This window comes from Antechinus flavipes, chromosome X (assembly GCF_016432865.1).
Source record: "Antechinus flavipes isolate AdamAnt ecotype Samford, QLD, Australia chromosome X, AdamAnt_v2, whole genome shotgun sequence".
NCBI lineage: Eukaryota > Metazoa > Chordata > Mammalia > Dasyuromorphia > Dasyuridae > Antechinus > Antechinus flavipes.
The window spans coordinates 85,331,338-85,354,858 of NC_067404.1; the positions used below are offsets into that span (position 1 = coordinate 85,331,338).

Sequence of the window (23,521 nt, forward strand, 5' to 3'; positions counted from 1 at the left end):
AATAACATTTGGGGTCTCCTCTGGGCAAGCTGGGGAAGTCCAGAATTCTCCAAATTTGGAAAAACTCATCATCGTCAAGGAAATACTCAATTTCAGTTATACTTTGTGAAAATAAAGATTTCCATGAACTTACGCAAAGGGAAGTGAGCTGAGCAAGGACCGGAAGAACCGCCATGTTAGCCATGACTCCAAATGGACAATCCAGCTTTACAAAGAATGAGCCTGGTTCCAAAAAAGAGACAGGAGATCATCCATCCAGGTGGGAGGGCGGATGTCCAGGTGGTGCCGTGCAGATTTTCATACTTTTTGATGTATCGATCACTTATGCTGTTTTTCTGTATCTCCTTTTTTGGCGGGGGGGCCGTGTCTAAAATGCTATTTATTTTATGGGATAACTCTGAGGGAGGACAAAGGGAAGGGATTCGAGGAAAAATTACGGGGATGGGAAAAAAAGACTCAATTAAAACTTGTCAAATTGAAATGTAGTTTTCCCACCTATATGAGGTCACGGACCTCTTGTAATCTATCCACAGACTTCTTGGAGGTCTCTTTTCAGAATCCTTGGTCTGGGGCAGAGCCAAGATGTTGGACTAAAGATAGGAAATCACCCGATTCTCCCAAATTCCTGTCCAGTGGCAAAAGGATGGCTCGAAATGGATTCCGATGCAGCAGAAAGCACTGGCAGGAGCCAGGAAAAAAATACTGAAGAAAATAACAGAGGCCAAATGGTAAAGGAGGCACATAAAAAAGCCCCCACTGGAGAGAAGAACCCATTAAAGAGCAGCATTGGACAAATGGGAAAAGAAGTATGAAACTCTACTGAAGAAGAGAACTCTATTAAGTAGGGAACAGCTGGATAAGTTGTGGTATATGATTGTGAGGGAATACTCTGATATAAATCTAAATATGTATATAATACTATATGTTATAAGAAATGAGGAACAGGACGGGTTCAGGAAAATCGGGGGAGACTCATACGAGCCGACGCAAAGTGGAGTAGAAGCAGGAGAACATCAGACACGGGACGTCCCGTGAATATCTTAGCTATTCTTGGCCATCTGGAGATCCAAGACGATCGAAGAAAACTGCCATACCCCTCCAGAGAAAGAACCCATGGACTCTGAATGCAGATCGAAACAGACTTTTGAAAACTTTATTTTTCTCTTTGGTCTTTATAACATGACTAATATGGAAATGGGTTTTTCCCGACTGCACTTGTATGACCTGTATCAGATTGCTCGCTTAGGGGAGAAGGCAGGGTTAGAGATCAAGGGAGAGGTGACCCTGGGCAAGTCCCCAATTGCCTCAGCAAAAAAAAAAAAAAAAAAAAAAAAAAAAGAGATCAAGGGAGAGCTTTTAGAAGTCAAAAGAATTTTTTTAAAAAAATGTAAAAAAATGCTTTATGTGACATTGGAAAAAAATAAAATTCTGCAAAGAAAAAGAATCCTTGGTCTACCTCATATCTTCCCTTCCCTCCGTGTTCCCCCCGTTTCCTTCTTCGTCTATGGAACTCTCAGTGTCTAGATGTAATATGATTCCATCAAACCCAGAGCCCAAGTGAGCTGTTACCATCCCTTGTGGACCCACGAGATAGTGGCTGGAGCTGGTGTACCTGAGCTCTCCTCCTCCAGGATGATCTTTATTCTGGTACAACACCTAGCCACATACACATGCGCTTGGGCCCCCCGGCTTCATGGTCCTCTGTGGGCCTACGGCTCCTAAAACGCGCACTCAGGATCCCAGCCCTAGGTAACACCCAGAGTATCCAGGCCAGAGCATTTGGTGAAATAACAGAATATTTGCAGTGGAATGTCTTCCCATCCCCCAACACAAGGGGTATGCTCCCACAGATCGCCAATGGGCAGAGGGGGTGGGTAGGTACCCCTCGCAGCCAAAGGGCATCTTCGGGGGAGCCCGTTGACCTGCTCCCTTCTGGTCTGCTCCTCACTGGGCACGCTGCACTGGCTCTTTGGCTCCTTGGTGTTTCTACCCCGGCCTCCCGTTCCAGCACCTTGTTCTGGTCTCTCTTGGTACACTCGCCCTTCAGGGGTAGCCCGGTCAGCTCAGCTGCAGCTTGAATTGTGTATAGTGTCCAAAGCTCTCCCAGGTGAGGGTAGCCTGGCTCTCTTTAGCTATAGCTGCCCACACCTAGTCAGGAGAAGGCAAGCCAAGTGTTTGCCTAAAACTAAGATCAGCTCTTTCTTTCAGGAAGCCTACAGGGGGCTCAGTGGATGCAAAGATGGGCCCGAGCGGGAAGACCCGAGTTCAGATGTGGCCTCAGACACTCACTAGCCGTGGGACCCCCAACCTCTGCTTGCCCTAATCCCACAGAGCGAGCAACGGCCCGGCGCTGAAGTCACCTACTCCAGCTGACTACAGTCGGATGAGCGTGTTTGCTCCAGGACCAAAGGTAGGCTAAGGAGATGGGGAACGTTCCCCACCCACGGGGCCCCGGATTTGGTCTTCGTCAGGCCCGCCTTCAGTGACAAAGCCTGAGTGCTTGGGTGTTCTATCTCTTGCGGCAAAACTCTGGATGTTCCTATGGGTGCCCGGAGGAGCCTGCGGGGATACTGTAGATAATCAGGGTCTCTGAAGCCTCTCTCAGATGCAAATGGCCTTTGGAGTGCTCTCGAGGGTTCTCTCCAGTGTCTTAAGCACTCTTGGGGACTTGCGGTCTCGAGGGCACTTGGGGTCTCTCCAGGCCTTTTTTCCAGGGCTTTTCTGTCACTCTTGGAGACACTTCAGAGCTCTTCAGGCCTCTCTTGAGGGCTCATCGAGACTCTCCGGGTCTCACACTGTGTCCTCGCCTCTTCAGAGGCCGCTCTCATGTGCGAGGCTATTTAAGCACTCCCCCCACATTTTCTTTGGGAGTATGAAGAAATAACCGTCCGCTGGCCACGAGCCCCTTCGAAGACTTCCGGCTTTGGTATGAGGGCCGGGACGAGGAAGACTCACGGAAAGAGCCCCCGGCTCTGGTCCACATCCTGGCCCCCCCACCCTCCAGGAGGGATGGAGCTATGGCCCCAGGCAGGGATCCACACACATCCACACGGGATCGGTTTAAGATGCGGGCAGAGGGGACGGGGCCCTTCCCGTCTTCTCGGATTCAGAGGAGATGTGGCGCCTTTTACTTGTGGAAGGACTCAGAGGGGGACTGCTACTCCTGTTGTTCTGGATCGTGACATCTCCTGCCCTTCCCCTCTAAATGCTCCCTCAGCATTCCGGGAGTAGAGCCCTCCTGGAGGTATATGGGAGGGCAGAGGCCAGTGCAGACTTCCCCCCACTCCCTCCCTCTCTGCTAGAAAAGGCTTGGATGTCACCGGGCAATGAAATCGTCTGCCTGAGACGATGCAGAGTCTCATGGTTCTCTCCCTCCCTCCCCTTCTCTCTTTTCCTTCCATGTCGACTCTTTGGAAGAGCCGGTACTCAGGGGGCTCTTTGAGCTCTTGGAGTCTCTCACAGACCCCCCCCTCCGATGTGTTGAGCGCAGAGGTTAGTGTTGGGGGGATCTTCCGGGGGGGGCGTACCTCTTGGGGACTGACATATTTTGGTGATCTCCAGCTTTAGCTCTTTCTGGATCTCGATAGTTAGGCTCTGTCTCCACTGGGCTTCCCTGCCTCTTCCTCATCCCGAGCCAAATACAGGAGATGGCCTGCGGAGACTTCTCCAGGGCTCTTGGGACCCAGAAAGAGACGCCTCCTAAGGGACCGGGACGCAGACCATCTCATCTGCCAGTTCTTCCTCCTCCACCTGCATGGCCCCGAGGACCTCCTCGTCTTCATCGCTGCCCATGGGACCCCACATTTGGGGCTGGGCCGGGGGGGGCCCGGTGGTCCCCAGGGCCAGCAGGTCACAGGCGGCGCTGTCCATCTCGTCCAGGGTCAGCCGGCAGGCGTCAGCGATCTCCTGCTTTGTCAGGGCCACGAAGCGAGGGTCACGGGCAAAGAGGCCCAGGCCCTCAGAGATCAGCACCTGCGGACAGACAGTCCGTGGCTGAGGGAAGGCGGGGGTGACGGGGCATTTTAGCATCGGCGAGGGGACGGAGGGGACGAGAGTTTGGGATGGCCAGGCCAGAGAGTCCAGAGGAAACGTCAGAGCCCAGAGGGGAACTAAGTAAGGGCAGATTTGGGGAAGTGAGGGAAGGGGAAAAGGAGGAAGGCAGGGGACTACTTTCACAACCACCTGACAGGGGTCCACACGTCCGGAGCTAGGAAAGCACGGTCCCTTTCTCCTCCCTCCCCTTGGCCCAGTCAGACTTACAGCTTCCACTAGGCTGTCAGCACTGCCCCTCTTCCCTGGGCCAGGTGCTATGTGGGTGCTGGGCACATGCAGGCGGGCGTAGGTGTGCAGTGGGCCCCGGGACCCTCCTTTGGCATAATCCCCCTGGAGCCTGCCCTCCTCCACCAGGAGCAGAGGTGCGTAGAGCAGGTGGCCCCGCTGAGGAGGGGTGGCCCATGAGCCCTGAAGAAAGGAGAAACAGGCCCCAGAGGTAGAAGGCTTGGCCGGCGTTTGGCTGATCAAGCTCGTTCCCACTCCCTGGGCCCCAGGCTTCCCCTCACCTGGGCCTGGTGGCGGCCAGAAGATCCCCCACGTTGATAGGTTCCAGGGATCGGGAAGTCATCACAGCTTCCTTGACGCTGCATGCACTGGATGGTGAAAGAGGGCTTCCGGGCTGACAGAGGCCAGGGGCGGAGGGTCAGCGACCTCTGTCCTCTGAGATGGGTCCTCTCCCCCAGTGCCCCGATGCCCACGGCTCACCCCCCAGACCCCTTTTAGCTCTCCCCACAGCAGGGCTCTCACTGGCAGGCGTTGGGGGCAGCAGACGGCGACGGCGAGGATGTGGGCCCAGCGGCTTGCCCGGCTGTCTGAGGGGCTCCCGAGGAGGACAAGGAGGCGGTGGGAGGAGGATGTGATGGGGCCTCTCGGTGAGATCGTTTCGATGCGCTTGTCTGCTGGAGAGTCAAGGAGGAAATCGGAAGTAGAAGAAGCGACTTTGTGAAGGGGGGTTCCACGGGCTCCCTGAAATCATTTTTACCTGTCCTGGCTAGGGGAACGATCCTCCTCTTCCTCGCGCTCTGCCAAGCCCTCGGGTCCCGAGGGAGGCTCTTCTGACATGGGGGAAGCACTGCCAACGGAGGAGGGAGATATTCTGGAGACGGGAGTTCCTTCCCGGCCTTCCCCGCTTCCCCTCCTCCCCCCCCACCTCCCTAAAGCTGGGCTCCATGGTGGCTACACCGAGGGTAGGGCCACTTTCGAGCAGGAACAGAGACAGGAACTCCTCCATAACTCCAGCAATAGGACAGGTGGACTCAGAGCCGGGGGAGCGGCCTGCCACCAACCGCCCGAGCGTGGGGAGCACAACCAGCACAGTCCGTGGAGGTGTGCAGCTGGATTTAGGGGCTGCTCTGATTTCATTTGGTATTTAAAAACAGCCCCTAACTCGGAGGGGCCGCTTTCCCCCGTTTGCTCCTCGGGCGTTACCGGGCCGTGGACGCGGCTCGTCGCCGATCGGCTCGATCGACGTCACAGAATCTGCCTGGCGTGGGATCGCTACGTTTGGCCGTCTGCCCCGTCATTCAAACTGAGCAAGACGCCACGATTTGTCTAATTATGATGTTTTTCTACTCATCTACTCATCACTCTTTTCAATTCACTAAATGTTTACTGAGAGAAAACCCCAAACTAAGCTTGGATTCCAAAAGGGCAGCTAAGTCCCACAGGGCCGAGAAGCTAATCGGGCCGTCTAGTCCGGTCTTGCTTTTCTGATCGTGACTCTCACACACCGAGTGCTTAATCGATGCTTTCCATAAACTCCTTCACCCTTCAGTCATTCACTCATTCATTAAGCTACATGCAGCCAAGGGGCACCACAATGGCTAGAACCCTGGGCCTGGAATCACAAAGACCCGAGTGAGACCGAGTTCCAATCCAGCCTCAGACAGTTCCTATTGGTGGGACCCAAGACAAGCATCTGTCTTTGTACGCCCCGGGTCGCCCATCTTCAACGGGGACGTGATCCCTGCCTCTCCGGGTCGGTGGGAGATGAAATGGAATCATTTAGAAAGTGCTCCGCAAGCCTCCGAGTACCCTCTCAGCGCCAGCTGTCGTATTCCTTGTTCTTTGTTACCCAGCCCTGGAAGAAGTCCTCCTTCTGGCCCCACGCCCCTCGGGGAGGCCTCCAAGAGCAGCCAAAGATAAAAAGGTAAAAAGCTTGCCCGTTGGCCTTCCCGAGGCCCCTTCTGCCCGATACCTGTGAGAGTGGGTTCCAGGAGGTCTTCTCACTGCTTCCCTCTCCTCCTCAGTGGGCATCGTGAGAGACACAGAAGTGGCAGAATCGTGGCAGGTTGGCGAGGGAACTTCCAGGGCATCCTGTGGGCAGTAGTCACAGCCGGGAGATTTGGCTTTAAGATGATTGAGCTCGATCCTCCCATTTTGCATGTGAGACCCAGAGTGGTATGGGGACTTGCTCTAGCCTCCAGAGTTGACAAGCGGTCCTTGACCTCAGAGGCAGCTCAGGCACTCACCCTGTCCGGCTCTTCCCCGAGGTTGGCGTCCTCCGCTTCTTCTTCCAGGTCACACGTGAGGGCCTGGCGGATCTCCGGGCCAGGTCCTGCAGCGTCTTCAGGCCGGCCTGAGGGTGGGGAAACCCAGGAGGGGGCACCCACTCCGTGACCTTCCCTTGTCCCGTTGGGCCTGCTTCCTGGGGCTCGCTGTCCCCTAGTTCTAGCCTCTTCCTTCCCGTTCCCCTAGTCTCACATTCCAATGGTGTGAAATGGGAGTGGGATGCTGGGTTGGTCCCCGGAAAAGGTCAGGCTCAGGCTCCCTCCCCAGGGCCCTCTCGATATGCCCACAGACCTGGAGGGCAGATGAGTTGCTGGGCAAGTCCTCGGCCCCCAGGAGGCCCTTCTCTTTGCGACGCCGGAACTTTCGGAAATAATCCTGGATCAAGAACGTGGCATAAAACTTCCCGACAGTCACTTCCTCCTCTGTGGCCGGCCAAACAAGTAGGTGGATGTGAGCGAGGGGAAACACAGAGCTGCCCCACTGGTGCTCCCTTGGGGTGGGGGCGGATGGAGGGGAGGGCATGGGAAAACGGCAGGAGGGACGATCAAGACTCATCTTGAGACCTGGCCGGAGTGCTTAGCAATCATAGCTCCTCCCTGGTCCGTCTTGTAAAACAGGGAAAGGGAGCCCTAGGAGGGGAGGGGACTTGCTTAAAATCCCCCAACACCCCCCAGGGATGGTAGATAGGGCTGAGGTGACTGGGGGGGAGCTGGGAGCCATTTGACCTTCAGGAGGTGGGATGAGCTCATTCAGCAGTTTGGGCTTGGTGTGCTTCCAGATCTTGCGAATGACGACCCGGAGTTCCTGATTGGCCCTGTCCAGGTTCCCTGGGGGTGGCAAGGAAGAGGGTCCAGAGGGGTGCCTCCTGTAGACTGGGGGGTCACTCCGCTTACTTAGCTGGCCCCCATCCATCCCTTCCCGGATGCCCTCCTACCCTCCGTCTTAATCCTCAGAGATGTCCGGACCAGGGCGAAGAGGGTGGCGTTAAAAGTCACCGTCCCATCCGCGTTCAAGGGCATGTTCATGGCCACCAGTCGCTGTGAAGGCCAAGAGCTTGCGTAGCACACGTGCGCACGTGCACGGTGCGAGAGGGAGACGTGGGTATGACACAGCCACAGACTGAATCTGGCTGAAGGGCCCCCGAAGGGCCCAGGCCCCAGACTGGATTCCCTGCGCACGGAGCATTTTGGGGGGCTGAGAGCTCTTGGAAATGGCTTAAGGGGTCTCAGGGCCAGGGGACTTTGGGGACTCTGGGGGAGTCCGGGGAACCGGGGACACTTCCCCCGGCTACTCTGTGGGACAGACCTTGCAGGCCACACGGTGAGGGCAGAGCTTCCCAAACCCCAGTGGAGGCTGGATGCGCCGGAGCAGGGCCACGACGTCCAGATGCTTGATGTGGCCCCTAGTTAGCCCAGAGAGAAGAGGGCAGAGCCTTTTAGGTCTCGGAGCCTCCCGTGCCTCCCGGACAATCTAAGTTCTGGGGTGAGGATGGGGCAGGGTTTGGCGGGCATGGGACTCAAGGGGCCGGGGGGGATCCGGGAAAAGCGGGCCCGGGCTGGGGGCACTGCCAGGTTAGGGGATGGACTCATACTTGGCCCCGGGGTCGTACTCAGACCAGACCCTCTTGAACTCATCCAGGTGGTGGGGGCCGAGGATGGACCAGTCCCGTGTCAGGTAATCGAAGTTGTCCATGATGACGGCCACGAATAAATTGATGATCTGCCCCAAGGGGAGGGGAGAAACAGAGTTAGGGGAGGGGCCCCTGGAGAACCACGGCCTGCAGGAAGATTAGGGGGAGCAGAAGCCCCCCTGGGAGAAGGTCCTCTGCCAACACTGGCGACTTCCAAGAGCATCAGCTCCTGGGCTCTGACTGCGAATGAGGCGCAAATTGCTTCAGTTCATAGAAGGTGAAGACTGAGGAAACGAGGCTTAGGGGGGCAGAGACCGGCCTCGGTGACTCGGGTAGAGCTTTCAAAGCTGGGAACCTCGAAACTGGACAGAAGGCGCTACGGGGATGCTGACTGTGGGTGGCGGATGAGGAGCCTCATGCCGAGTAACCCACCCGCAGCACCAGTCAGTGCCAGAGCCAGCCTCCAGACCCCGTCCTTCCCGCTTTTTCCTTGGTTTGCCCCTCCCCCCTTGCGGGGAGCCACATCCTCCTTTCTACAGTGTGAGCCTGCAACTCTGCCACAGGACTTGGTGGGGAGGGGGTGGAGGGCCCACAAAGACCTGCTCTCTGCCCCCCACCCCCAGGGCTTACCAGGAACGCACAGAGCATGAAGAAGCTGATGAAATAGACAATGGCGAAGTTACTCCCACAGGTGAACTCCTCTCCGGGGCCGAAGTCCGACTCGGGGTCACAGCGCTTCCCCGGCAGGCTGGCCAGCATGATCTCTTGCCAGGCCTCCCCCGTGGCACACCTGGGCCACGGCACCCCAGAAGAACACGGGCAGTTAGGGCCAGAGCCAAGGTCCGGACTCGGGGGGCAAAACCGTCTTCAGAGAGCCAGCGGCCAGGGCCCCACCACCCTCCGACAGATATAGGGGAACCGCAAGCGCAGGGAAAGGGGTCGGTCCAAAGTCCCCGCCGGCAAGTACTGGCGGCCGCCGGAGTCCTTAAATCGGAGGCTCGGGTCACACAGGAAGTGAGTAGCTCTAGGTAGTGTCCTGTTTCCCCAACAGGGGCAGCCTTTTAGAAGCACCCTGCCTGAGTTTCCAAGTGGCGTCAAGAGTTCTAAAGGGCCTATTACCGAGAAATCAGCTAAAATGGCCCAAAGGGTATCATCAGATGGCAGAGCCAGTAAGAGCCTCTGAGAACATAGAATCTCCCCGCCTTGGCTTTAGAGGGGGGGAATCAGGCCTCAGAAAGGGTGAGCGGCCGCTCTCCGCCGTGAGAACACCCCAAATCCCAGAGCCCCAGGGCTCCAAATGGGGCTCCTCACCGGAAGAGGAGGAGCACCGCCTGGGGGAAGGTCTGGAAGTTATTGTTGCGGTTGATTTGGGTCCCATCCTGGAGGGCCACCTTCCCGAACATCTGAAAGAAGACCTGAGAGGATGATGGGATGCCCCAGGGGAGCCAGCGGCCCCTTCCTCCCCCAGCCTTCCCTCCCGGAGGCTCACCTGCATGCCAATGACTGCGTAGATGAAGAAGATCATGGCGATGAGCAGGGCCACGTAGGGGAGAGCCTTAGGGCCATGGCGGACAGACACACGGACACACAGAGAGCCATGGACAGAGGGTCAGCACTGGATACTGAGTGGGGGGGGGCACCAACAGACATGAGGGACCCCTCCCCTCCCCTCCCCCGTCCCTCCTCCTCTGGAAGAAGCCACCCTCTCCATTATGACTCCTGCCGAATTAGGTACCAAGGACAGCGCTTCTTTCCTCTAAGCACTGGAGAAGCCCAACTGCGGGCCAGGAGGCGGGGAGCAGTTTGGGGGTCACCTTCTCACCAGCCCCTCTGCCTCTTCCCCGGCCTCTTCCTAAAATCTGCTATGCTCCTCCCTTAGAGGGGTGCAAGGGCTCTCAGCTTCTCTTCCAATTTTCCATCCAGGGACAACAGTGCCCTAGTTACTCTCGGGGAGAATTCTGAGAACCACGGTCCTGGTTCTCCAGGACTAGTTTGAGGACTTGGAGCTTTGGGTGGGAGGGGAAGGGCACAGGAAGAATGCTGGGAGTTTTATGAGTTCCAATCTGGGATAAGCACGGAAAATGTGGGGAGTTCCCTGGCCTTTCCCTGCTAGACCTTACCTGGAAAGACTTGATAAAGGTCCACAGGAGAGTACGGATCCCTTCCCCTTTACTGAGAAGCTTGACCAACCGCATGACGCGGAAGAGGCGGAAGAAGGTAATGGAGATCCGGGAGCTATCCTCCGAGCTCTGGAATGGAGATCCATTCCAACACTGATGGCCTCCCCCCCTCCCCAGACGGTGCCGCTCCCAGATCCCCTCACTCCCATCCCCCGCCACCTTCCCCAAACTTCTGCCCACACGGATCCCGGGACTTGGGAATCCTCTGGGGGACCGGCGATGGAACAGAGCCATCTTAGAGACACGTCAGGCTGACGGTGACCCAATCAAGTTACCTCACCCAGATGGCCTCCATTCTGGGGGCGATGGAGATGGCGGAGGAGAAGATGGAAGACATGACGGACATGATGGTGGACATTATGAGACAGAAACAGAAAAAAAGGGAGAAAACGGAAGAGATAAATGAATGATGGAAGAAATGATGGAGATGAGGGAACAATGGAGATGAGGAACATGAAGGCCCGGGCCTTTCCCGTAGCAGGGAAATGGAGGGTAATGCAGAGGAAAGAGTGGGTGGCGGTGGGGGCGATGGAGGGGATAGAGGGACCGAAAAGGAAACTATGGAGAATCAGCAGAGAAGATGGAGGAGAAAGTGGAGGGCACAAAGAAAACACACAGAGAGAATGAAGAAAGGACAGAAGTCGGGGAACGTGGACAAAACCATGGAGATGATGGAGGAGACTGCTCCGAGGGCAAGGGGGGCGGGACAATTTGAGTCCGGAAAAAGGGGGTGAAAGCACCGGGGAAGCTGGGGCGGGGGAGCAGTATCCTCACGTTGACCTCAGTGACTGCAATGTCCACCACACTGCCCACCACGATCAGGGCGTCAAAAGTGTTCCACGCATCGCAGAAGTAATTCTGAGGGGAGGGGGACCGATGTGAGAAACTGCACGCTGAGATCCCTGAACTCTAGCGGAAATAGCCTTGCGCCCAGAGGCAGGCAAACGAGGCCTTCTCCTGGGCCCTTTTCCCAACTTGCTGTGCCGACCTCAGTCGCGTCCTAAGCCTGCACTAGGCTGGCGTTGCCCTCTTCCATTAAATGGTGTCTGCATCTCGAAGCTCTTTCCCTGCCCCCCTAAACTCTGAGTCCCACAGAGCTGGGCCCATCCCGCTCCCCCCAGGAAGGCGCACGGGGATGAGTATGCTGCCAACCTTGGGATTGAAGGCGATGATCTTGAGCAACATCTCCACAGTGAACAGGCCTGTGAAGACCATGTTGAGGATATCCATGGCATAATTGAAGGGAGCTGTCTGTTCGTAGTGCTGAGCAGAGAACACGGGCCAGTGAGAGAGGAGGGAGGAGCGCAGAGGGCTACAGGGTGGGCCGGGGCTTAGGGTCGCAGAAGGGCCTATCTGCCATCTGGTACAATGTCCTTCCTTTGGAGAGGAAGAGCCTGAGACTGGGTAACAGGCCTTGTCCGATCTCATTCCAGACCACTGGCTGTAAGCCTCTCCGCTTACAGAAGAATAAGCCGTGCCCGGAGAGGGGGAGGCCCGCCGAGGCAGAAGGGATGGAAGCTGGGGGGCCGGCCGTTGACTGACCTGCATAGCCAGAGCAATGGTGTTGAGTAGGATGAGCAGGAACATGAGGTACTCGAAAGCGGGGGAGTTGACAGTCGCCCAGACGCGGTGTTGGTGCCTGTTCTTGGGAATGTAGCGTCGCAGAGGCTGGGCTTTCAGGGCATATTCCACACACTGGCGCTGTAACGGAGACGGCGGATGTCGGCGGGGGAGGGTCGGGGTCAGACGGGGAACCGGGGCACGGGGAGACGCTGCAGGGAGGGGGAAGGCTGGGACCTGGTTCTTGTCGAGCTCACAATTCTTGTACTCTTGCTCGCCTTGGGCTCGGAAGGTGATGATGACAAAGCCCACAAAGATGTTCATCATGAAGAAGGCGATGATGATGATATAGACAATGAAGAAGATGGAGATTTCCAGTCGGTAGTTGTAGATGGGGCCCTCGTCCTCCGCGTGGGCGTCAATCGCCTTATAGAGCAACCTGGTGGGGGGTGGAGGAGAGCGAGAAAGATGGGGCGAGGGAGGCGCGTGGCCATAGACTCGGGAAGTGCCCCAGGGAAGGGAAGCAACTGGCCCAAGAGTTTTAGGTAGCGAGGAACCCAGACCCAGAACTAACGGTCCTAACAGACTTTCTTGAAGGGGTGTGTGTGTGTGTGTGTGTGTGTGTGTGTGTGTTGGGGGGTGGTGCATGGACCAGAGATGCTAGGAGGCCGGCTGGCCAGGTGGGCGCTGTGGGGGGGATGCCCTTCCAGCCAACCCCACGGGCATATGTGGGAGTGGAGCTCACGAAGGCCAGCCTTCGAAGGTGGACACGGTGAACAGCGCCATCATGGCCGACAGAACGTTGTCAAAGTTGAAGTCGCTGTTCTGCCAGACACGCTCCTTCATGGCCGGGTGGGCCACATCTCCATCGGGGTACACAAGGAAGGTGCCTCTTAGGGGGAGAAGAAAGAGGATTTGGGGAGGAATGGGGGCTTGGACGCCAAAGGAATCAGGGCTCTGCCACACTTTGGGGGGTACTCCTAGGAGAGGGCCTCCGAGGAACACGATGGGGGTGGAGGGAAGCGGGGGGAGATTTGGGGCCACTCACTTGCACTCTGTGGGGGTGTGTTTGGCTTCGTCTGTGCAGCTGTACAGTTTGCCCTGTGGAGACGCAGTGACCGTTGAGCGGGCTTTGGCTGGCGCGGGCCCCACGCGTGCTGAGGCCCCTGCCAGCCCGGGGACTCCCTACCTTGAAAAGCTGGACGCCGATGCAGGCGAACATGAACTGGAGCAGGCTGGTCACGATCAGGATGTTGCCAATTGTGCGAATGGCCACGAAGACGCATTGGACCACGTGCTGGGGACACAAGAGCAGTGCCCGGGACTGGCAAAGGAGCCCCGTACTCTGAGCTGTGCCCCGAGCCAGGGAGATTCTGGACAAGCTCAGTCACCTTGAGGCCCTTGGCCCGATTGATGGCACGCAGGGGCCGGAGCACCCGCAGCACCCGCAGGATCTTGACCACGGAGATGGCGCTGGAACTGGGGGACCAGAGTCACCATCAGCCTCCTCCTCCCTTGGAGTTCTGGGGTTTGGGACTGCTGGTTCTCTGGCTCCGGGGCTCCCACATTTACAGAGCCTGGTCACAGAGGCTTTTGGGGGATTTCCTGGACATTGAGGCTGGCAGAGGGGCCCAGATTCCTGCCGGAGCTATCTAACTCGGAGGTCCTGAGTCCGAGCTTTGGCAGGGCCCGACTAGGTTTGGAGATCTCTAGTTTGGTGAGTCTTGGGTTCAGAACGATTCATTGGGGTCTGGGGGTGGGAGGACCCCAGGGTGGGATTCGAGGCCATCTTGGCTTCTGAGAGTCTACAGTTGGGCAGAGAGGATTCTGGGCTTGAAGTTCTGGGTTCTAGTCATTCCCGGTTTGGTGATTTCCATTTCAGTAGAGACGGCAGGGGGAATATTCTGGGGTCTGCGGTTCCCAGTTCTCGGGGGGCCCATGGGGCGGAAGGAGGGACTCACTGGATGCCAAAGGAGATGAGGGACACGCTGACCACCAGCAGGTCCAGGAGATTGAACCAGTTCCGGCAGAAGGAGCCTTGGTGGAGGAAGGCCCCAAAAGCAGTCATCTGGGGGAAGGGAGAGCAGAGGAGAGCAGCGTGGGTCAGCCCCGGGTGCCCAGGCTCCGAGGCCCAGTGCCAAGGAGACAGACGGGCGGACAGATGGCATGGGGCGGGGGCTGCTGGGTGGGGCTGGGAGGCTCACCTTGAGCAGGATCTCCACAGTGAAGATGGAGGTGAAAGCATAGTCGAAGTACCCAAGCACCTGAGGGGAGCACAGGGTGCCCATGTGACCCTCTGGCTGCTTGAGAAGCCTCCCCTTGCACCTCTGGGGCTCTGCCCCCGATTACGCCCCCCCCGGGGGGGTCTCAGCTGTGGTCCCTCCCTGATTTGTTCCCTCTGGGTTTCTCTGCTTCAGACTCCAGACTCTGATCTGCTCTCTAGGTTTTGGTCTCTTTCCTGTCCCCCAACTGAAAGTCTGAGTCATCATCTCCCCAGTCTTGGGGGTCTGGAGTTCTTTCTCCCACTCTCTTTGTATCTCTTCTCTGTCTCTCTCCCTCTTTCTGTGTCTCTGTTTCTGTCTGTCCTCTATCTCTGTCTCTCTCCTCTCTCTCTGTCTTCTCTCCCTCTCTCTGTGTCTCTGTTTCTGTCTCTCCTCTATCTCTGTCTCTCTCCTCTCTCTCTGTCTCTCTTCCTCTGTCTGTCTTTCTCTGTCCCTCCTCTCTGTCTCTCTCTCCCTCTCTGTGTCCCTGTCCTCCTCTTGTGTCTTTTTTATTTCTTGGTCTCCGCCTTCTCCGTGTGGATCAGCACCTAGAACTCGGGTTCTGCCCAGTATCCTAGGCTAGGCTGAGCTATCTAGAGCGAGTTCAGACTCACCTAGGCCGCTTTCTGCAGCGGGTCTTGGAGCAGAGCAGACTCTGCTTCCCGGTCCGCCTTCCCCCCACCTCTTGTCTCCCCCCCTTTCCCATTCCGGCTCCTGTTCTGACATGGCAGTCACACTATTACTTTTGCAAAAGATGTATTCTTTAATTCCTCAGGGGACCGACTCCCTCCTCCCTTCTCTCTCCTCCCTCATCCCCTCTCCCCAGTCCCTTCCCCTCTCTCCCCCCTCCTCCCCGTCCCGCCAGACGCCTCTGTGTGTCCCTCACGTGGTTTCGGAAGGAGTGAGCCCGGATGGGGTCCTCGGCAGCCAGGGAGACGCTGCTCAGGATGATGAAGACCAGGATGAGGTTGGTGAAGATGCGGTGGTGGATGAGAGCGTGGCAGCTCACCCGCAGCCTGGGCCAGTGAGGGAGGAGAGACCGGGGGTGAGCGTGGGCCCTGGTCCCCGCCTCCCTTCTGAGGCTCGGCCTTCAGCTGTGCTCCCGGCTCCCGGAACGCCCACTCCGGCTCCTGAGCACTCACGGGTTTGTGTGACTGAGGCAGAAGAAGGCACTGCCATCAGGGATGGGCACCACCTTCTCCTTGGGCACCACTTCCTGCAGGCCTTCTAGATTCATTTCTTCCTGGTCATCCTCGTCTTCCTCCTCCCCAGAGCCTTGGCCCAGGCAGGAAAGTGAGGTCAGCGTGAGGAGAGAGGGAACAAGCGAAGGATCGTGGGCTGAGCCGGGAGGGCCTTCGGTTCTGAAACCGTGGGTCACAACCCCACACGGGGTATTGGAACCAAATGTGGGGTCACAAGATTGAGATTTATTATCGGTAAATGTCTGCTCGGCGCCCTTGTTCGATGTACTTATATACCCCAACTTGAGGGGTATGACATTTTACAAAACGCAGAAACTGAGAAGTTGAAAGGAAATCACCTGACTTACCCAGTCACACAGGCACCTCAGGGTCCGGGGAGTTTCCTGCAGAGATCCTGACAAGATCCCCTTGTCCTTCCCCGCCTCCCCCTCCCCCATTCCACCTCTGCTTAGAGACCATCTAGCCAAAGTCCTCTTCTGGATCAGGGACACTAGGCGTCAGGAGATGCCGGGCCTTGGTTTCCCAGAAAGCCAGAAGCTCGAAAAGATGAAGCCTCCCCCTGCCTCCCGAGTCCCCCATTCTCCGTTACCTCCATCCTCGCTCTGATCTTCCTCTTCTTCATCTTCTCCACAGGGCACCTGGTGGGGAGGAGCACAAGGCTGAGGTCCCCCCAACTTCTGCCCCCCGACTTCCGCCCCTGCTAAACTTACCAACACTCCATTCTCCTGGGGGCTGTCACCTTGCTCGGCGCTCTTCTCCCTGGTCAGGGGGGAAATGGGGGGATGTGGGGCCGGGCTTTCGAGGGTGTTCCGAGGACTGGAGAGAACGCCCCCCCCCCAGTGAGGCGCAGAGGTGGGGAACCCGGGTCTCGTCCCTTGCTGGGAATGGAGCGGCAGAGAGGATTCTGGGAAGGGGAGGACTGCTGGAAGGTGGGGGGGGGTCCTCACTTTCCCGGGCTCTTGGGAGGGCTGGCATCCCCCCCGGCCAGGTTGTCCACGGCAATGGCAAGGAAAACGTTCAGCAGGATGTCTGATGGTTCAGCTCAGGATCCTGGGCCCTCCCGCAGGCCCTTCTTCCCTTCCTCCCCCCAAAGGGCGGCTGGAAGCCCTGAGATGAGGGAGGGCCCAAAGGGGACTGAGAGGCTCAAAGACACTGTGGGAGTGCATGGCTGAGCAGGGAGCTGGGGAGGAGCCTGTGGGAGACAGGGAGGGGGGCCCCAAATGGTGGGGAGGGGTCCCAGGAGGTGGGGAGGAAGCCACAAGAGAAGGGGAGGGACCCTAAGAGGTAAGGAGGGGACTCCAGGAGTTAGGGAGCCCTAAGAGGTGGGGAGGGGGCTGAGGGCACGGGTAGTGGATACAGTTGCCACAGATGAAGAGAATGATGAAGTAGACGCAGACCAGCATCCCCGGGAAGAAGGGGCCCCCGTAGGCCAGGATCCCGTCGTACATGACCACGTTCCAGTCCTCGCCCGTGAGGATCTGCGGGACGGGGACGCTATTGGCCAGGGGCCCAGCGTCCGGGGCCCACCCCGTGCCCCGGCCCTGGCCCCCGAGCCCGCGCCCCAGTCCTCTGTCTCAGGAGCGGGCCGGGGTCTTGGGGCTGTGCCCCTGTCCCCCACGTTCTCTCCAGGGTGCTCCCGGCTCCCCAAAGCCAAGGCGGGGTCAGGGACCTGGAAGACGGTGAGCAGCGCTTGGGGGAAGGTGTCGAAGGTGCTGCGCTTGGTGTTGGTCTGGTCGAAGTTGAACTTGCCCCCAAAGAGCTGCATCCCCAGGAGGGAGAAGATGATGAGGAAGAGGAAGAGGAGCAGAAGCAGCGAAGCAATGGACTTCATGGAGTTGAGGAGGGAGGCCACCAGGTTGCTGAGGGATGCCCAGTGCCTGGGGAAGGGGAGAGTGGGCTGCGTGAGGCTGACCCTCAGTTCCTGGGGGTTAAGGGCCCTCCTATCTGGCCGAAGGGGCCCACGAAGGTTCCAAGAGCAGGGCACCAGGTCGGAACAGAGGCCCCAGGCCCTGCGGGTCTCACAGGAGCTGTCCAGTGGGGCCTGGCCTTCCTCAGCTTGGACAGCTCCCAGGTCTCCTTATTGGGAAATGCGTCCCTCCCCTCACCCCCCTCCTTACCCCCCACTTCAGCTTCCTCCGTGTATCCTGGCCCCCAAAGCTTTGTAACAAGCAGCATCTTCCCCCAGGGGATTGTAAGCTCCTCGAGGGCAGAAACTGGATCTTGGACCCTCAGCATGGAGGGGGGGGGGGCATACAGTAAGTGCTTAATAATCAGCTGAATTATCACGGGCTGTCAGAAATCCAAGCCCCTCTTCCTCAGCAGGGGCAAACTGGGAGGGTGTGCGCTCATCCCTTGGGGGGGGGGGGGAGAGGAGGGCTGCCATAGGGCAGCCCAGAGGCCCAGTGAGCAGCATTGGGGGTAGACAAAGCCTCGGGGTGCCGGAGGCCTCTGTGTGAAGTCTCCCGGCTGCTGGGGAGCCACAGAGAGGAAGGAGTCCTCGCTCGGCGCCACACGGAGGGGGCGCTTAATAAATGCTGGCTCTCATTGGGTCAGTCCAGCAGCTTTGGGAGAGTGGGCCACCCAGCCTCGATTCCCGCTCCCCTATTGCCACCTAGCGGCCTTGCAGGCAAGCGGCGGCTAGCTCTTTCTCTAACGTGGCTGGCCTGGCTCTTGAACTGCACAGGAGAGGGGGGGGGGGGGCGGCTGAGGTGGAGTCAGGTGATTGGCTGCGGAGGCCCACGGGGGGAGGGGAGGGGGAGACTTCACAGACCTGGTCACCTTGAAGATCCTGAGGAGGCGCACGCAGCGCAGGACCGAGATCCCCAGGGACTGCATGGCCCCGGCCTCCACCAGGGCAGTCTCCAGGATGCCTCCGCACACCACAAAGCAGTCAAAGCGGTTGAAGAAGGATGCCGCGTAGGCGGACGGGCCGAGGCCGTAGAGCTTCAGCAGCATCTCCACCGTGAACAAGCAGAGCAGGACCTTGTTTGCGTACTCTGTGGGGCAGAGGACCCCAGTATGGAAAGCGGCATTGGGGTCTCTTGGGCTCTGTTTGTGGGGCTCCCCCGGCCAAGTGGCCCCGGGCTTCCCAAGGGACCCGGGCTCTCCCGGCGGGTCTCACCCTGGATCTGGGTGAGCCAGCTGGGCTGCCCGTGGTGCTCGGAGGCGATGGTCAGCGTGTTCAGAAAGACCAGCAGCAGCACGGTCCAATAACAGGCCACGGATTTCACGGCGTGGCGGCAGTGGGCCCTGAGTGCCCTGTTGGCCCCCCGGACTCTGCGGCTGGGTGGGAGGAAGGAGGGAGGGACTGGAGCTCCCCTGCTCAGGGATCATGGGGCCTCTCTCCATGGTTTCAGAGGTCCCTCGAACCTCCACCTGGACAGGTCCCTCTGAGTGTGGCGAATCTAAGGCCATCTAACTCAACAGGAGCTCAGGTTCCACGACTCGGTCTCCCCGCATCACTGAATGTGGGACTGAAGCCTGACTCCAGAACTGGCTCGCCCTTAAACTTAGTCCCCCCCCAAACTTCTTCCCCACCAGGCCACTTCTCCCCAGCTTCACTGCCCACCAAGGTGGCCACAGCCTTGCAGAGACCTCCCCCCAGAAGCTCTGTGACAATTATGACCCTTCCTCTCCTTCCCGGTTCAGGCTCCCATCTCCTCTCCTCCAGCCACCAGCATAGGCCCTGACCTGATGACTTCTGCAAATCTCCTCCCTCTCCCCGAGCATCTTGGACCTCCTTCTTTCCATGGCGCTTTCCTAGGAACCGGTGCCCCCCACAGGCCAGCTCCGACTGCCCATTTCACAGTCCAGCCACCCGACACGCTGCCCCCCACCGCTCCCGCCCTTCCTTAGCCCCAGCTCTCTGAAGCCTCGTCTTCCTCAGCCTCCTCTAGGAACCTCGGCGGGACGGTGGGAGGGGGGTAGCACGGCAGGAAAGGGCCGGGTAGGCAGTCCCAAATCTCTTCTCACCAACTTACCACATCCTGGTCTTCATGAGCTTGGCCCTGCAGAATGGAAGGGGCTAAGCTGAATCTGGGATGGGGGGCTGCATTAGACAGATCCGGGAGCAGAGGCCTTCTGGGGGGGTCCCCAGGGCATCGACCCCAGCCTCTCGGGCCCTCCCGGCCACACTCACAGATTTCTGCTACAGGCGTTCCCGGCCTCTTCATCTTCCTCAGCCCCGGTCTCTGCGGTCATTGAACCTGTTTCACTGGCTGGAAGCAGAGGAAGAAGGGGATGGTGTGACTGGGAGAGGCCACGCACCGAGCCCCTGAGTCTCCCCCGAACCCATGCCCATACCGTGGCTGCTCATCGAGTGGCTGAACCACTGCAGGCGGCTCCGTCTCTTGTGCATCATCTCAGACAGGGTCACTCCTGCGGGGAGAGACAGGTGGGGAGGCAGCCGGGCTCTGGGCATCCCCAGTGCACTATCCTCCCTCGGTGCCCACAGGCGTCCGTCCGAGTAAGCCGGGGACCAGGGTTGGAGGTCCCGGGTCCGTGCTACATTTGGAGGCCCTGCCTGGGCTTCCCTAACTCAGCTTCTGTGCTCCCCCCACATCCTCCCCTATTTTCCCACCCATACAATGGACAGACTGGAACAATACGGTCTCTGAGGTTCCTCCTGCTACAATGGCTCTTGAATCACCCTGCCCCAGGCTCAGTCTGTAACTGACCCCAGGTGGTCTAATGGGATGTGACCTTGGGGGTGATGGTGCTCCCCAGGGGCCAGGCTCAAAGTGGGTCGTTGGTGTTCCCTCTCCCCCCATACGTTGCTGGGCTTTTCCGGTGGCCGCATCATCCTCCTTAGCCTCTCCCTCGGTCTCCCCTTCAGCTTCAGCCTTCTCCTGGTCCCTGAAACCCAGTTCTTCAGCCTGGGTGAGCCAGTCCAGGTAGCCGCGGAGGTCCTCCTCCATCTGCTGCTTCTCCCTAAGTTTCTGAAAGTCCCCCCGCGCTTTGGCCTTCTCACGCTCCTTTGAGAACTCCCTGAGAACGTCCAGAGAGAGTGGGGGTGGAGGGGTGCTCAAGCACCCCCCCCCAGAGGCCTCTGACCACTCCCGGGGCTCACCCACTCAGGACGCCCAGCACGAGGTTGAGGACGAAGAAAGAACCAAAGATGACCAAGCTGACGAAGTAGAGCCAGGGGAGCTCGTAGCCCATGGCGTCCTGCATCTGGGGGGCGAGGGAGGCGGGTGAGCGGCCTCAGCCTTGGGGGCCCCAGCCCCACCCGGGCGTCCCTACCCACCAGGTGCCGTACCCAGTAGAGCACGTCAGTCCAGCCCTCCATGGTGACACACTGGAAGACAGTCAGCATGGCGAAGAAGAAGTTGTCGAAGTTGGTGATCCCCCCATTGGGCCCCGCCCAGCGGCCCCGGCACTCCGTGTGGTTGGCGAGACACTGCCGGCCCGAGGAGCCAGGGGTGGCGCAGGGGGACGGGTCCTCCTCGGCCTCCAGCTCTGTCCAAAAGGGGGGGGGAGGCATGTCCACGGGCCGGTCGCTTTTCCAAACCTCATTTCCATAACCCTGCTGGTCATCTTTGGTTATGTACTATTATGCCATCCCCCTTTCACAGTTGAGGAAACTGAGGCAAGTAGATGTTAGGGGGCTAATAAACACCTGAGGCTGGATTTAAGCTCAACTCTCCCTGCCTCCAGTGAGGAGGGGAAGGGAGGGCCAGGAGAGAAAGAGGGGGAGTGAGGAGGGGAGGATGTGCTGAGGTCAGGAAGCTCTGCCCCCCTTTACTCACCTGAGCCCCGGAAGAAGCATGTCTTATGCATGCGGCCCAGGAAGAGCTCTAGGCCTATGACAGCATAGATCATGATGACAAAGAGGACCAGGAGAGCGATGTGCAGGAGGGGGACCAGGGCCTTCAGGATGGAGTTGAGAACGATGTGCAGGCCTAGGGGGTGGGGCAAGGCTTGGCCCTTTGTGACTTACCCCCCCCCCCCCCAGGGCTGGCTGCTTGCTGGCCAGTCTCTCCCCAACTCGTGGAGAGCCAAGGCTCCTGGACTGGGCAGAGTGTGGGCCGTCCCTCCAGTGGAACCTTAGTGATACCTGTCACAGCGCCCCAAACTCAGGCCTACTGCAGGGTCACCTGCACACTCCCGGCCCAGGCCTCTTGCATTCAAGTCTGAGACACCTGTCGGTCCTGGTCAGACTGATCTCTTCTCTTGCCTCCCTCGCCCCCCTCGCCCCCTCACCCCCCTCTTGCCTACTTCGCCCCCTCACCCCTTCACCTCCTTACCCCTCTCACCCCCCTCGCCCACCTCGCCCCCTGCCTTTCTACTTGCGCAGCCCAGACTCACTGGGTACCCCAGAGACCAGTCGCAGGGGCCGAAGGACTCTGAACGCCCTCAGTGCCTTCACGTCAAAGCCTCCGGGCTTCCCTGCTGTGTGGGGCACATCCCCTGGCCTGGGGGGGCCCTGCTCCAGAAGCACACTGAAGAGCCTGCAGGGGCATTGAAGCAAAAGGAGGACAGTTCAGTGCTTGCTCGGGAGACGGGACTAGTTGGGGTCATCTCTGACTCTTCCTCGTGCTCTAGGGCCCCGAGGGGACTGGGAGGTTGGCTGCCATCACGGCGGGGGGAAGAGGGGGTTGGGGCAGGGCCAAGGGAGCCACGGGTCCCTCTGGGGTCCAAGGGAGAGTCGAGCGCCGGGACGGAGGGCAGCTGCCCACCCCACAACCACGATGATGAAGTCCAGCAGGTTCCAGCCGTTCCGGATGTAGGCATTGGGGTGCAGCACCAGCCCGTAGGCCACGATCTTCAGCGCCGTCTCCACGGTGAAGATCACCAGGAATGCATACTCCACCTGCTCCTGGGGGTGAGGAGGGGAGGCTGTGTCTGCTGGGGGAGGGGCACAGGACCACACAAGAGGCACCTGGGGGAGGCAAGGTAGTCTAGGGGATGCTCAAGCCTGTGGGTCCCATCTAGAGAGTCACATAGGGGTGAGTGAGGGTTCCCACCCAGATCTGAAGGGGCCCTGGGAGGTGAAGCTGGGGGTCCAGAGCAGCCCAGGGAGGTTCTTAGTTTCTGAGGAGAATCTACAGGAATCACTCAGGGCCAATAGTGATGGTGGAGAAACACCGGCTCCTTAAGATCTGAGGCTTCAAGGAGCTCCACAGGGGCCCGAGGGACTCCCACCATGCTCTGGGGGACAGAAGAGGGAGGCTAGAGAAGTCCTGTGGGGTGTTGGAGGCCCCTCTGCCACATGAGAGCCACTCCTGAGGGGGCTGGGGGGAGTTAGGGAAATCTGGGGATTTGGAGGTAGATGGGAGCTCTTACCAGGTTGTGGTTGCCTGCATTGGAGTCATCCTCCGGGAAGGGGACATAGACCCCGAGGGCCACGCAGTTGGCAAAGATGGTCATGAGGATGAGGATGTCAAATGGCCTGAGACGGCTAAGGTCAAGGAAGCTGGGAGGGCAGGGAGGGGCCCTGCCACCCCGTCTCTCTCCTCCCCAGCCCGGGCCCTGCCCTCTCTTGCCAACTACCCCTCTCTCCGGTCCGGGTGGGGGGAAGTCAGCCCCAGGGCTGGTGGGGGGCAACGGCAGGCAGGATACTTCCACTCCACGATGGTGATGCAGAACCTCCTCACCGGGTTGGTGAGGCTCAGGCAGAAGAGGGCCCTGGGGGAGCGCTGTACCCCTGCGGCCCCGAGGCCCTTGTGTTTGCTAGGTGGGGCCCTTCTGCGCCCCGCTGGCATCCCGGTGTGGCTCTCTCCCCCGGGAGGGGGCCCGGTGGCCAGACCCCACTCGGGCCCCGGCCCCCTGGGCCCCTGAGTCCCATCTGGAGGGGGAGGAAGGAAAGGAAGCTGCTGCCCGAGAGGGCCTCCCAAGGCTGGCTGGGGGGCTTTTGGATGAAGCCCTCCTCCCTCCCCCAATCCAGACACCCCAGGGGGAGCCAGAGCTGAAGCTGGTGGCTGACGGCCCCTCCGAGGGGCATCCAGGGTCCTGTGGGGCCTGGATGTGACTCTGGGTGAGGGGTCTGCAGGGACCTGGGGGGAGCTGTTGGGCTTCTAGGGGAGCATCCCGTCCATGGCCTTTGGCTCAGGGGATCCGAGGACCCCAGGCCTGGCACCGGGAGGTTCAGGGGGCATTACCGTGGGCATCGCCGGGCTCCCCTGA

At 59.1% G+C, this 23,521-nt stretch overlaps 1 protein-coding gene across 1 annotated transcript; it reads right to left on the reverse strand.

The window, feature by feature from the left end:
* Positions 1-619: 619 nt before the first annotated feature.
* CACNA1F (calcium voltage-gated channel subunit alpha1 F) lies at positions 620-23,505 on the reverse strand. Its single transcript, XM_051969194.1, is given in 49 exon segments — positions 620-3,972; positions 4,261-4,461; positions 4,560-4,672; positions 4,801-4,952; positions 5,036-5,125; positions 6,251-6,369; positions 6,525-6,607; positions 6,610-6,631; positions 6,856-6,986; positions 7,290-7,391; positions 7,499-7,601; positions 7,870-7,966; positions 8,156-8,283; positions 8,825-8,984; positions 9,506-9,597; positions 9,684-9,749; positions 10,315-10,443; positions 10,650-10,670; positions 11,149-11,232; positions 11,527-11,637; positions 11,917-12,075; positions 12,172-12,373; positions 12,680-12,826; positions 12,983-13,035; positions 13,124-13,231; positions 13,326-13,413; positions 13,896-14,002; positions 14,139-14,198; positions 15,082-15,211; positions 15,338-15,651; positions 15,745-15,887; positions 15,987-16,156; positions 16,345-16,426; positions 16,755-16,875; positions 17,067-17,274; positions 18,168-18,393; positions 18,519-18,679; positions 19,378-19,404; positions 19,536-19,650; positions 19,697-19,774; positions 20,169-20,383; positions 20,466-20,569; positions 20,655-20,854; positions 21,145-21,297; positions 21,704-21,846; positions 22,075-22,214; positions 22,682-22,787; positions 22,958-23,412; positions 23,497-23,505. Coding segments are annotated over 49 exon segments (6,501 nt in total). The 3' UTR covers positions 620-3,699.
* Positions 23,506-23,521: the final 16 nt, after the last annotated feature.